This window comes from Lethenteron reissneri, chromosome 16 (genome assembly GCF_015708825.2).
Source record: "Lethenteron reissneri isolate LAM-NWPU_2019-01 chromosome 16, ASM1570882v1, whole genome shotgun sequence".
NCBI classification, from domain to species: Eukaryota; Metazoa; Chordata; class Hyperoartia; order Petromyzontiformes; family Petromyzontidae; genus Lethenteron; species Lethenteron reissneri.
This window is the reverse complement of record NC_083794.1, coordinates 10,004,513-10,017,984: the sequence shown is the minus strand read 5'-3', so window position 1 is coordinate 10,017,984 and position 13,472 is coordinate 10,004,513. Positions and strand designations below refer to the sequence as shown.

The window sequence follows — 13,472 nt, the reverse complement described above, 5'->3', positions numbered from 1 at the left end:
TATACGGGGGATCTTTGTCTTTGTACGCGTGCACCCAGGCAGTGCACATATAGTTATTGCATCCACACACACACACGTGCTCAACGCACGCTCACATATACACACGCACTCGCCTTACGCACGCACACATACACGCGCGTATCCCACGTGCACACACGCGCGTACCTTACGCACACACACACACGCACGTGCCGCGCGCGCTCACACACACGCGCGCACACACTGACACGCGTACCCCACGCGCGCACACACACCCACGTGCCTGACGCGCACGCACACACACACGTGCCGAACGCACACACACGTGCCGAACGCGCGCGCGCACATCACACGTGCCGCACACACACACACACGTGCCGCACACACACACACGCGCGCACGCCCCGTGCACGAATAAAAAGCGCGCGACAAGGCGCGCCCCCATCTCGCTCGCCCGCAGTTCCCCCGCGGTGGCGCACAGGCTCAGAGCGGCGGCGATGAACCTCGCATCTCTGCTGCCGCTGCTGCCGCTACTGGGAGCGCTCTGACTGGCAAGCCCGCCGTTAAATATAACACTTGATTCATCAGCACCATAATAATATTAATATATACTGTACCCTTTATATATTTCCGTGAGCGAGAGGGAGAGCGGGCAAAGAGGGTAGAGAGATCGGGATGGGGCAAGCGTGCGGACATTCCCTGCTCTGTCGAAGCCATCACTACCACCAGACGGACGAGGCGTGAGTGAGATTTACGTCTCATCGTAAATGTCTCCGGTTGTGTCTGCGCGCGTGTGTGCCTTAACGCATAACCGCGCGTGTGTGCCTTAACGCATAACCACGCGTGTGTGCCTTAACGCATAACCGCGCGTGTGTCTATGTGTGTTACGCTTAATCGTGTCTGTGTGTCAGTGTATGCGTGCGCTTGGCACACGCGCGCACGCGTTCATGCATACACGTGGACGAGCACATGATGCACATACGCACGTGCGTACACGAGCGTTTCTTGGTACACGTACATACAGACACACGTATACTCACGCACGCACGCATGCACACACACGCACATATATACGCACTCGATGTAAATGCCATGCACTTGTGTTCATGCCCCCAACAGTCTGTTATTCATGCGTGCATGCAGACACACACACACAGACACATCGCCTGCGTGAACACATAAACGCTCGCGCGCGCGCGCAGACGTTACCGTCTAATTTATACACGGAGCCACACACGCGCGCGCGTGTATAACACCCACGTGCATCACGCTCACAATGCAAATGCATAAACACGCACACGCTAACGAACAATGTTCACGCGCTCGCCGGCACCGCTGCGCGCGGGGACACCGCGGCGCAGCGAAGTGCAGGCAGGAACCCGTGTGCATGCATGTGCAGCGCGTGCAGTGCCGTACACGCGCGAACGTGCATATAATAAGAGCTGTCAGCTGTGAACGCACAAAGCCGCGCGTGCACAAATACACACGCATAGAGACGCACATCCCACGGTGGCAATGCGATGGCACGGCGTAGATAGGGGGAGGGAGGGAGGATTGTCGAGAACGAATGACATCGCTCGCTCCCGCTACGAGTCGAACCCGGGCGTGCGCGCGGTTGCGGTAAGCGGAGCAGCGTCGGCGGCTGTGGATGCGCGAGGCGGGGCTCTCGGTGCGAGCAGTGAGACACCGCTTGCGGTGGCGTTGAGACGCGGGCGCGCTTGCTGCGACGCTCCTCTATGTCATTGAGACGATGCGCTCGGAGTGGGGCAGTGTGTCTGCGGCGTGTGTGTGTATGTGTAGCGATTTGTAATCATCGCTACTAGGGAGACAAAGGCGGCCGGGCGAGGTGCTGGCCAACCCACCCCCCCTTCTCGTGCGCCGTGTCGGCCTTCATAGGTGCTCGCTAACAGCACTTGCCCCAACAGTCTGTTCAAGCTATACGGGGGTTCTTTGTCTTTGTTTTGTATGTGGGGAGCGGTGCCGCAGTGGTTAGCGCACTGCGCTACGATCCCAGCGACACCGGGTTTACGATGTGCGCGCTCCGTGGCCAACACCGGTGACGAATATCCGAACCGGTCCTGGTTCGGACTCAGGGGATGCCCACGACCAAACCCCCTCGTGTGCAGTGGCGGTCTTAACGAGTACTCGCTAATTGCACTTGCCCCAACAGTCTGTTGAGGCTATAGGGGGAGGGATCTTTGTCTTTGTACCAGTGTGTCGGCATACGCCTGTGTATATGTTGGCCTTCATAGCGAGATAATGGGGGAGTTGCGATGCTTTCGTTACAAAGCGGCTACCTGGTTACAATACCTGGCCACGAATGTCACACGATTGGCAAGTGATATGTGAACGTGTGGCATGGCCTCCCCTAGGGTGGCCTCAGACTAAAATGAACACGAGGGCCGTGCGTAAACATCGATAACAACACAGGGAATCAATCGAATAACCTCAGCCGCTCCTCGACACGCGACATAAACAAAGACGGGGCCAAGGTGGTAATTAGCGAAGACCTATTCAGAGTCGGCACCGCGTACCATCGAATGGTATGACGAGCATCATGCCCGACCGCCTTTGTCTTCCCCAGTGTTGTTTACCGTATTTACTCACGAGCCCAGATACTAATTTAAGGCTAAGTAGACCTAGAGCGGGGGGGGGGGGAGGGGGCAGGTTCGGACAAGTTCATAAGAGATCACTCGCCAGACACGATCAGACTCAACCCGCAAGTTTCGTCGTTCCGGTGCTAATAATAACCACTGCGCCACCGCTCCCTCGAGTGACGGTGACTGCAGAGATTCATTTCAGCCGCGTCTGTCCGGGGTAGGCAATGCGGAGCATGTTAACAGCTCCCGGCACACCACAGCCGGTATAACTCTCTTGCTTTTGGCGGTGGCCACTAGTTTACGTGCCTCCGGCATGCTCTGACTCATCTTGAATATATTGAGTGAGAAATCCAGTTGCCCGGGTGATTGTGCAGGAAGACTGGCGTCGCTGCCATCCTGCAACCGCTCGCATCGCAGGATCGTGAGAGATGGCTGCTGCTTGGGGAGGAGGGGGGATGAGGCCTTCATCCAGCAGTGGATTGACCATGGTTGCAATTTGCTCAATTGTGGCGATGAGAGCAACTTCGATGTTGGGGGAAGCGAGCGAGCCGTGCCTGGTGGTTGCCCGGCTCACCGAGACCTGCGCTGCGGGTAATGGAGCGATGTGCATTTATGTGTCTAATGCTGGAGGATAATGTATCAGAGGGATCGATACACATGCACACACACACACATATACTGTGTAGACAAAGATCCCCCGTATAGCCTGCAAATGCTGTTACCACCAGACACTCAATGTCAGCACAGTCGACTGAGGGCCCAGAAATAAAAAAAAGATATCGGGTAATCACCACCGATGTTAGCCGTGGTCGCGAATCGAACTCGGATCGCGACGGTTTGTATGCCACTGCCGCTCCCCACATCTATAGGTGCATGCATGTGTGGGAGTGAGTGAGTGGGCAGTGGTAACGTCGTGGTTAGTGCACTACGCTACAAACCCGTCCACCTAGATTCGATTGCTGGCCACAACTAACAGCAGTGGCGAGTGATCGTCAAAATTATCCCACGTGCTTTCTGGGAAGAGACAAAAGCGGACGGGGCGTGAGTGTTGACCCGCGCGGTGTTTCGGGCTACGTGGTGGCGGGGGGTCTTTGTGTTCCTTGGACACATCACGTGGCCTCCACGTGCACCTAGCCTGGCATGAGAGCTGCGGTGACGTCACTTAGTGTTTTTGCGTGCGCACTTTGCCCCTGCAGCAGTTTGGCAAAAGTGCGCCGAAACTCGCAACCCCTGTGCTGTGCTGAAGTCCATTAAAGGGTATTTCCAGGATAATTTTCTTAAATTATTTTTGTAATGATTTTGTAATAATTTTTGTCAAGTGATTATAAGGCGAGATTTAAATCTTTTTTTAAAGATTAAATATTGCAATTTAATATTTTAAAATGGAAGCGTGAGGCCAGTGGTTGTTGCACTGTGAAACCAGAAACCTAAATTCGATTCCGGGTCACGGCTAACATCAGTGGCGCGTGATATCTGAACAGGTCCTGCCTCCACCTTTCCAATCTCTTCAACTCGAACTGGCGAGCGTGGTGAAGTATGGTCAAACAACCTCGGTGTAAGGAGGCCCTCATCCAGCAGTGTATTGACTGCACATGTAAACAAGCCAAAGACAAAATTCTCCGTATACCCTGAACACAGTTTTGGGGCAAGTGCTGTTACCGAGCACCTATGAAGGCCGGCACGGCACACGATGGGGTGGGTTGCCAGCACCACGCCCGATGGCTTTAGTCTCCAAAGTGGAAATGTGGCGATGTATTTACACACCGCACCAGGTACTCATTTTAGGCTGAGTCGACCTAGGGGAGGCCCATGACCGGTTCAGATAATCGTCACCGGTGTTGGTAGCCGTGAACGGGAATCGAACTCGGAGTCGCCGTGTTCGTAGCACAGCGAGAAACCCGTTTCCCAGTCTTCGCACGCACGCACGCACATTCGGTCACGTGACACGCGTTGCACGCCAGACCGTGGGATTGGTGGCCGAGGCGTCAACTCGGCGAGAAAGTTTCCTTGCGAGTTGACAGAGAAAGCACAGTGGGGAACCATCAGGCAGCTCTGCCACGCTCATTTCATATTCCGGTTGGAAACGTAGAGTCCAATGACAGCCAAATTGCTCCCTGCATCCAGATTTTCACTCCACGTTAAAATTGCGACCACTCTGCTCGGCGCGATGTGATAGATTTGACGTTTCACGCAATGCCCCCTTTTCAGTGAATGGTGTAGCCCTCGGATTGTAACGCACTCTATTGGTCGGCGTGATTGTCAGACGTTTCGCCCCACGTGCTGGGAGCTTCTGCAGGAACTGAAACGTCGGACATCGTTCCGAGCAACACGCGGCACGACCCGGAAACACATCAGAGAGCTGTAGAGCAGCGCAAACGCGATATCCTAAAGTGATCAACTGTGACTTTTTTGTAGTTGGAGATTTCATTTTAGATGGATGGGGGCTCTGAGAAAAAGAGTGGAATTTAAGTGAAGCTTACTCATCAACACTTTCGGTTGGACACGCGCCCATTGTTCATGAGTAAGATGTTATGTGTAAGTAATGTGATTCATGGCACTGCAAATGATGAATGTGGCGAGGTTGTTTGGCTCGTTTATGTTTGTGAACAGCTGCCAACGTAATCCATACTTTGTTTCGCTTTTTGTTTATTTTCGCTGGAAGCCAAAATCCTGCGAACACAAGCAGGCCATTACGATTCAGTTCTCGATTTAAAGCTTTCGTGACTGCAGGGATTCATCTTCTTGGTTCTTTCGGTAAAGTCACGTAGAATGGAAATAACAAAATAATAAAAATAAAACATAATAAAAAAATTCTCACGAAGTTTCGGCCACAACGCAAGCAGCCGTCCTCAGGTGGAAAACAGGTCTGTCGAGTAGACAGAGTCTGAATGACACACCGACAGACCTGTTCTACACCTGAGGACGGCTGCTTGCGTTGTGGCCGAAACGTGGTGAGAATTATTTTATTATGTTTTATTTTTATTATTTTATTACTTCCCTTCTACGTGACTTTACCGAAAGAACCAAGAAGATTTAGTTCTCATTAAGGTCCAAAGCACGGTGGGGGGAGGGGGGTTGGGGTATTGCCATCAGGGTGGCGAGATGTTAACTACCTCGCCTGGTATGCATGGAGGTCATCGGTTCAATCCCGACCCTGACGCCTGCTGTATATTTTTAGTTTGAATGTGTCTCTCCCCGTGGTCGCGTGGATTTTTCTCCGGGTCCTCCGGTTTTTCCCTCCACTTTTTTAGAATAAACACGCGTTTAGAGGATTTGGTTGCCGATATAAATTTTCACGTGATAAGGCAATTCGTTGGGCTATCGTGTGTGACCAGGAAGCTTCTGCAAAAGATCTATACAGCCCAGTGGGCCTTACCTGATTAAAATAAAACGTTTAGTTTTATCTTTGTTTTAGATTAAATTTCGATTTAAAGCTTTCGTGACTGCAGGGATTCATCTTCTTGGTTCTTTCGGTAAAGTCACGTAGAATGGAAATAATAAAATAAAAAATAATAAAACATAATAAAATAATTCTCAAGACGTTTCGGCCACAACGCAAGCAGCCGTCCTCAGGTGGAGAGCAGGTCTGTCGAGTAGACAGAGTTTGAATGACACACTCCAGGCTTGGAGCGACTATTAAAGCTGGGTTGGAGGGGGGAAAGGCGCCCGAAACGTCTTGAGAATTATTTTATTATGTTTTATTATTTTTTATTTTATTATTTCCATTCTACGTGACTTTACCGAAAGAACCAAGAAGATAGTTTTAGATTGTCTGACTACTGTCGGTGGGGCACAGTGTGGGTATGCAGCCGTCTCTTTCAACCCTCGAGCCTAAATGGCTAGGGCTGAAGGGCCCTCCACAGAACTACAATCACAGACCGAATTGACTTGAGCAATGCACGCCGCACGGCTCAATTCCAACTCGCTCCAGAATCGCGAACGCTGCGGCCGTGGTGGCGTTGGCGGTAATGATGTGCGCGTGCACTCCATCGAGCGAATCGAATGTAAACGCGATATCCCACGACAATGATCTAAGCCAGGGGTCGGCAGCACCCGTGGCTCTGGAGCCGCGTGCGGCTCTCTAAGTGACTGCCTCGTGCCCTTATTTATTAAGGAACACCACCGGCTTGTATTCACCACGCAGTGCATTGCGGCTTTTGAAATGTTGAGTTTTCTTTACCGAATTCTAAAAAAGAAAATTTTTTTGAGTTATTTTTAACACGTAGGCTTTCGCGACCAATATTATTCATAATCAACGTTTTTGGGTTTAGATCGCGTTATTTATAAATAACGACACATTTATAAATAACGCGATCTAAACCCAAAAACGTTGATTATGGGTTATTTTTGTGGTCGGCCTCTGATCAAAACCAATGTTTCCCCGAACACGATCACTCACCGCCCACCACGGCGAGTCTTTCCAGAGTGTTTTACCCTCCCCTCCCCCAAAATGTATTTTTCAATTGTTAGAAGCTGCACGCGGCCGATGATTGCTAAACAAAACAACGCGTCCCACGTCATAATCAGAGCGCCAATCGAAGTCCTTTCGATAGTCAATTTAAATTATTTAGTGACGCCGCTTTGGCAGTGGTACACAATAACGATTAGCAAAACAACTCAACATATTCATCAATAGCACTGTGGCCTTAGAAAGTATATACATTACATTGGTGGTGTTTTGGGCTGTGATCTGCTTTGAAGAAGGGTCATGGCACGAAACGTCGCCTACTACATTTTTTATTTGAACCCAATGTTATTTAATTTGTATATGCAGTGTTCGTACGTGTGGTACAACGTGCTAAATTCAATTAGTTCAAATTGTGAAATCCCGTCCCACGTTTGGCAATCATCAGGAAAGTGCAGTGTGTAATGATTTAATTTGTGTGTGAGCGGAGGAAATTCGGTAAACCCAGAAATGCGCCTAGCAGCGGTGTTCGAGGAACAAAGTTTGAGAATCCTTGATGTGAGCAAACAAACGGTGCTCTTCATGGTATGTTCGTGGTAATTCTAATGGCAACGCCGCTGAGCAATCCAGGTCGGCAAACCCATAAATAGCATCGACCAAATCGACCAGGACCGCTGCTTTAAGCTCACCACAGAGAGAAGAGAACCACAGGGCCACAGATGGAAGATGCGTGCAGGAGGAAAGTATATGATCGCGGCCGGGGGCAGTGTTTTCTTTAGCTAACTGGGCCTTACGAGCTGATATAAAGTCCGAGTATTAAGCAAAGAGTGACAGAGGGCGCAAACGGGTTTTGATTCCTTACCCGTACCCTACCCGGCCGCACCAGGGTCGCAAACGGGTACCCGTACCCGGCCAGGTACGGGTAGGGTACGGGTATCGGGTACCTGATTGCGACCTCTGGGGATGAAGCCATGTTGCAGGCGCGGGTGGGTTGATTCTAGGAACTTGAATTGTGAGAAGAGACAAGACGTTGGGAAATGAGTGACAAACGGTGACTCACCAGTGACTCACGGTCTACCCGTACCGGTACCCGGCCGCACCAAGGTCGCAAACGGCTACCCGTACCCGTACCCGGCCGGGTACGGGTAGCTGGGTATCGGGTAGGGTACGGGTATCGGGTACCCGGTTGCGACCTCTGAAGAGTGATGCGAGTCTGGAACAGGCTGCACTGCTACCCACGTGACGGAAGCTGGAATCTTCACGCAAACGCCTCCATGAGATTCTAGACTCGATCTGCCACTAACAACCGAAGGAGCTCGATGGACCGAATTCCTCTCTCTTGTTTGTAAACATTGCTCACGTTCTTATGTTCTTACATTTGCCAAGGAATGCATCACCGAATCTCGGCGCACTTTTTCAGGAGGGATGTTTGTCCGTAAGTGGAAAGAAACCGGACTGCGAGAAGGGCTGCGTGCAGAACGAGAGAGAGCGAGAGAGTGAGCGAGAGGTGGGGGTTTACATAAAGCAAAGTAAAAAAATGTAAAATTTTTTTTTTTACGAATTGATGAACGAAGCAAAGTGCCGACTACACCGAGCATCTTCTTGTTTCCACTGATCGTAAAAAAAGGAAAAAAACCGGAGGGAGAGACACTCAGCACTGCCATCTCCTGACCACACTTCCACAGCCTTACACCTGCAACACCGGGCAAACCCTCGCCACCACCCGTTCAAGTACCAGTCGCGGTCAATCCAACTTAGCAGTGAATAAATCTGACAAGATCACGTGCATTTCAGGGTGATTCGAGTAACACACTTTTCAAACAATTTCACACAAGCACGAAACTCGCAACGACTTAAACTGATATCATACTTACACTTCTACGTTGTCAAATCTACTGGCGGATGAAGGCCTCGCAGTCGTGTCCGTAACGGCAATTTAACAGCCAGAATCACAGGAAATAAAGAAACCCTCAAACACATCTCAATGTAATTACACCCTGAGGTGGGGTGGGCCGGTGGGCAGATTGGCGGCCGGCGACTTGAACACCACACACGCACGCAACCTCGATCGGTGCGTCTCATTTAATCCATGATGATGATGATGATCCATAATACAGATGGGTTTTTTTGGGGGGTTAGATCGCGTAAATATACATTTGTCGTTAAACCCGCCACCACCCGACACAGCAAATTAGTAAGGTTTGTCACGTAAACAGAACGTGGCCAATTCGTTACTAGTACAGCAGCAGCACCGATGTGTTGGAGAGCAAATCCACAACATTTACAATCTGAGTACGAAGTTTCGCCAGATTTGTGGAGAAATCTTCCTGTTTCGTTCCTTATCATCATAAATATTCCTCATCCGTTCCTCGTCGTCATAAATGATGATGATGATGTTGTTGTTGTCACTTTGGACAGGGGAGTTTTAATGTTGACACACATAGCGACAACATGTGCACGCTCAGAGACAAAGCTCCCCCGTATAGCCTGTAACAGACTGTTGGGGCAAGCGCTGTTAGCGAGTCAGCACCTACGAAGGCCGGCACGGCGCCACGAGGGGGTGGGATGGGTGTCCAGGGACACGCCCGGCCGCCTTCGTATCACTCGGGGCAACGTTTACGCACCGCGCGAGGCCGAGTCGAGCCGAGGGGGAGGCCCAGGACCGGTTCGCACTGAGTCACACGAGCAACGAGGCTCGCTGCATCACCCCCCCACCCCCCCCACTGCTCCAGTCAATTTTCACTCCACTCCACGAGCCCCCTTGCTTAGTCGGGAATCCATGAGTTGGTCATCAGCCAGACGGGACACGGCCACCCGTAGTGGTGGGGGGGGGGGGGGGGATAGGGGGGGTAGTGAGTGGGGGAGGGATGGGAAGGTGCGCATCAGAGATGCAATTATAAAAAAAGGTGTTAATTGGGAAATGCACGTGCGGAATATTTCGTTATCAATCCGGGACGTGGTTGAGTTAAAATATAAAAAATTACAGCGCGAGGAAGAAGAATAGGAAGATGCGCGCGTGGTGTGCGAGAGAGAGAGAGGGGGGGGGGGAGATCAGTGTCAGCATTTGGCCATCGCGTGGGTTGGTTGCGCGCGACAAGGTGAAAATGACACTCGATGTTGAATTTTAGTTCCAGGACGAAATCACCACCGCGGCTCTCCCGTGCGTTGTAATCGCCTGGGAGAGCGCTCGTCTCGAATCTGAAGGTCTGGAGAAGGTCTGTCAAACAAAAGCGAATCGTTGGAGCCTCCCGCTAACGTGTCTGCACGGGCGACAACCACGCACCAATACCACCACCACCAACCACCACCGCCACCAACCACCACCAACGACAACCACCAGAAGGCACAGGAGTCGTAGGCGATGTGAGCACCAGAGGGCAGTGCTGCGTAACCCGTTCCGTAACTCGCCACCGTCTTCACCAACCAGCACTGACCAGCGTGGTGAAGTATAGTCGGATAACCATCGCCCCCCCCGACCCCCTTGTCTTCATCTAGCAGTGGATTGGCAAACGGGATGTGTTGCACGCCCCACGTGGTGAGGGTAAAGCGTCGCACGACGCGGCCCACAGTTTTCCCGAACTTGTTCATCTGTCCTGTCGCGTAACGTACCAACCACGTGGTTACGCGCTTGCTCGCGCCCTATGATAGATACGTAAGTAATTCTTAAATCAGCAGCGGCAGGATCGATTGGTTAAGACTCAAGCGTTGGCGGTTCAGTTTTGCGTAACACGTGGAACGCAATGTTATCCGTCAGTTGGCAAAATGGGAATCAGTGTGAGCCCTTTGAAGAGTCATTTCACTCACGGACTTTGATGCTGGCCACTTGCGTTCAACAGCAACAACGTGGCAACAGGCGACGCAATGGCAGCACGTGTGACGTGCGGTAAGAAGAACAAACAACACTCACGACCTCAAGAAATATGCGAAACCACCACAACCACCAGTTCCCGAGGAACTGCACCGTGGTCATCTTTGTTTGAAGCCACCGTCGATACACATTGAGCGCAGGGGTGACTTAACCAACACACGGAGAGAACGAGACGGGAGAACATAGACATAGAGTAGGGAGAGAGGGGGTAGAGAGAGAGGGGGGTAGAGAGAGAGGGGGTAGAGAGAGAGAGGCAAGGGGCAAGAAGAAAGAGCAGAGCTTGAAATCTTCCATAAAATCTTTCATTTAATCAGGGGGGGGGGGGGCACATAAAGCAAAGCATTAAAAACTAAATGATGAACGAAGAAAAGTGCCGACTACACCGATCATCTTCTTGTTTCCTCTGATCGTAAAAAATTAAAGCGAGCGAGACGAACTCTGGGCCGCCGGGCTCGCGTGACGGATGCCTTTCAGCTCGTTGTCGGATTGAGCTCGGGTTGCTTCTGCAACTTGCCGCACGGTTCAATAGGTGGCGATTGCTCCCCTCTGCCTTGAGCAGAGGGGGCACGGAGTGATAATCGCTCTCGTCCACTGGCCCACCCCCGACATCGATCATCCGCTGACCGCTTGAGAGACATTCGTTAAATTCATATTCTTGGGTTTTTTCGGTAAAGTCACGTAGGTAAAAAATGTAAATTAATAAAAGTAAAATAAAATAAAAATAAAATAAAAATCACGACGTTTCGGAGGCAACACAAGCTTCCGTCTTCAGGTGGAACCGTCACAGCACGCTTGCTGTATCAAGTAAAATAAGTATAACCCGTAAAAACAAAGTTTTTCACTCTAAATTCTTTATATGCGTGGCGGCTAGAGTCCTCTCGTCCTCTGGCTTGAGATGGCTGCCACCTATGGGTCAGATGATTGTCTGCAGTATTAAACAATTGGTAATTAAATATTTAATTTGTTTTCCATAAACAGTGTAAAATTTTGGAAAATTTTTTTCACGAACATCAATTGTCTCGCACAACGAGTCTGTGTGCAAAATGTCAGCTCGATTGGATCACGGGAAGTGGGTTAAAAAACGACCGAAATGTTTGCACGGTCGTAAGCAAGCAAGCAAGCACGCAAGCAAGCGAACTTAATATAAAGGATTTAAAAAAAGACATTCGTCAAGTTACGCCTGGGAGGTTGCCCATCAACTCTCGAGCTAGGAAAAGGAACGGATAAGTTTGGCTGAGAGGGATGACGGAGCTGAGCAGGCAGCCAGTTCGCGTGAGCGGTTCACGTCCCTCGCGGCCCTGCATGGACACCCACGTGCCGGGGACGAGACGGCGCTCATTCCTGACACGGACTAATCCCGTTGTCAATCCATTGCTGGATGAGGGCGTTCCCAACTCGTTCTGGGCCGTGGCGTTTTATTTGATCGTACTTCACCGCGCTGGTCAGTACGGGCTGTCGAAAGCGGTGCTTATTTATTGATACGACAAAATTAATAATAATAATAATAAATACCATCCAAATCTTGTTTTGTTTCGAATGAACAACGAGCATTGTAGACAAGCCCAATATTTGCAAATCAACAGCAATTAGATTACACCCATGCGTCTTGTTTTGTGGAAATAAAATAAGCAATCAATAGGGTGTACATTAAAAAGGTAGTTGCGTAACACGTGCTGTGTGAGTATTCCGATCTCATTTCATCATCATCATCACCACTGCTGGATTAAGGCATTAAAAAACATGGGAGCGCTAAATTTGACGTTAAGATTTTTCAATCCCATGGCGTCTCCTGGCACCTGTAAATGTTGGTCGCGAGGATCAACGGGACTAGAACACATTCCTGCGGAGGAAGCTGGTAGGAACGTTGGGCTGCTCGGTCAATGGCCAGCAAATATGCCCGACTGTGAGGGCGGGCACAAGCCGGCGTGAGTAGGTTGAACGTTGAGTTTTATAAGGGCACCATGGGGTGACCAGCCCCTCCCCACCCAATCCCTCCCCACCCAGCCCCTCCCCACCCAGCCCCACCCTCCCCACCCAGCCCTTCCCCATCCTCCCTTCCCAACCAGCCCCACCCTCCCCACCCAGCCCCTCCCTGCACGACGGGCACAATAATCCCCTGTGGGCTGGTGGAACCAGTGGGTTCCTACCAGTACTAATGGGAACAATTCGAGGGCACGCGAGCACGTGGACAATCCGGGTTGAGTAAATATTTTATTCTATCGTCGACCACGCGAGTTAGATAAAAAAAATAAGAAATAAATAAATCCGATAAACGTCCCGACCCCGAACACTCCTCAAATTAGTCTCGAGGCTCTGCGAGGCTTTTCAGGGTGAAGACCATTACGACTTATGCGTCTACACATATATTCAACGTCAACTCTTGTATTTGGTGAGGTTACGGATGGATCGCTTGATGCCTTGCGCCGTATATATTACATTACGCACGCCTTCTGTGGCCATTCGCGAAAATTGCAAAAACAAAAAAACAATCGCCAGGAAACTCACCCCCGCAGCTCACACATCTCACGCCCCATATCGGTATAGTCTTGTGGATGAGTCTATGAATATTAACAGCTTTACAATAACCGATGCAATGAGACGAAATTAACGCTGCTGCTGC

At 50.7% G+C, this 13,472-nt stretch overlaps 1 protein-coding gene across 1 annotated transcript in view; it reads left to right on the top strand.

Annotated features, from left to right (window-relative positions):
* The first annotated feature begins 488 nt into the window (after window positions 1–488).
* PDE2A (phosphodiesterase 2A) overlaps window positions 489–13,472 on the top strand; it is a 233,275-nt gene continuing 220,291 nt past the window's right edge. The window contains exon 1 of the mRNA XM_061552360.1: window positions 489–719. Coding sequence (XP_061408344.1) covers window positions 655–719 — 65 coding nt within the window. The 5' untranslated portion in view covers window positions 489–654. The remainder of the gene's footprint in view (window positions 720–13,472) is intronic.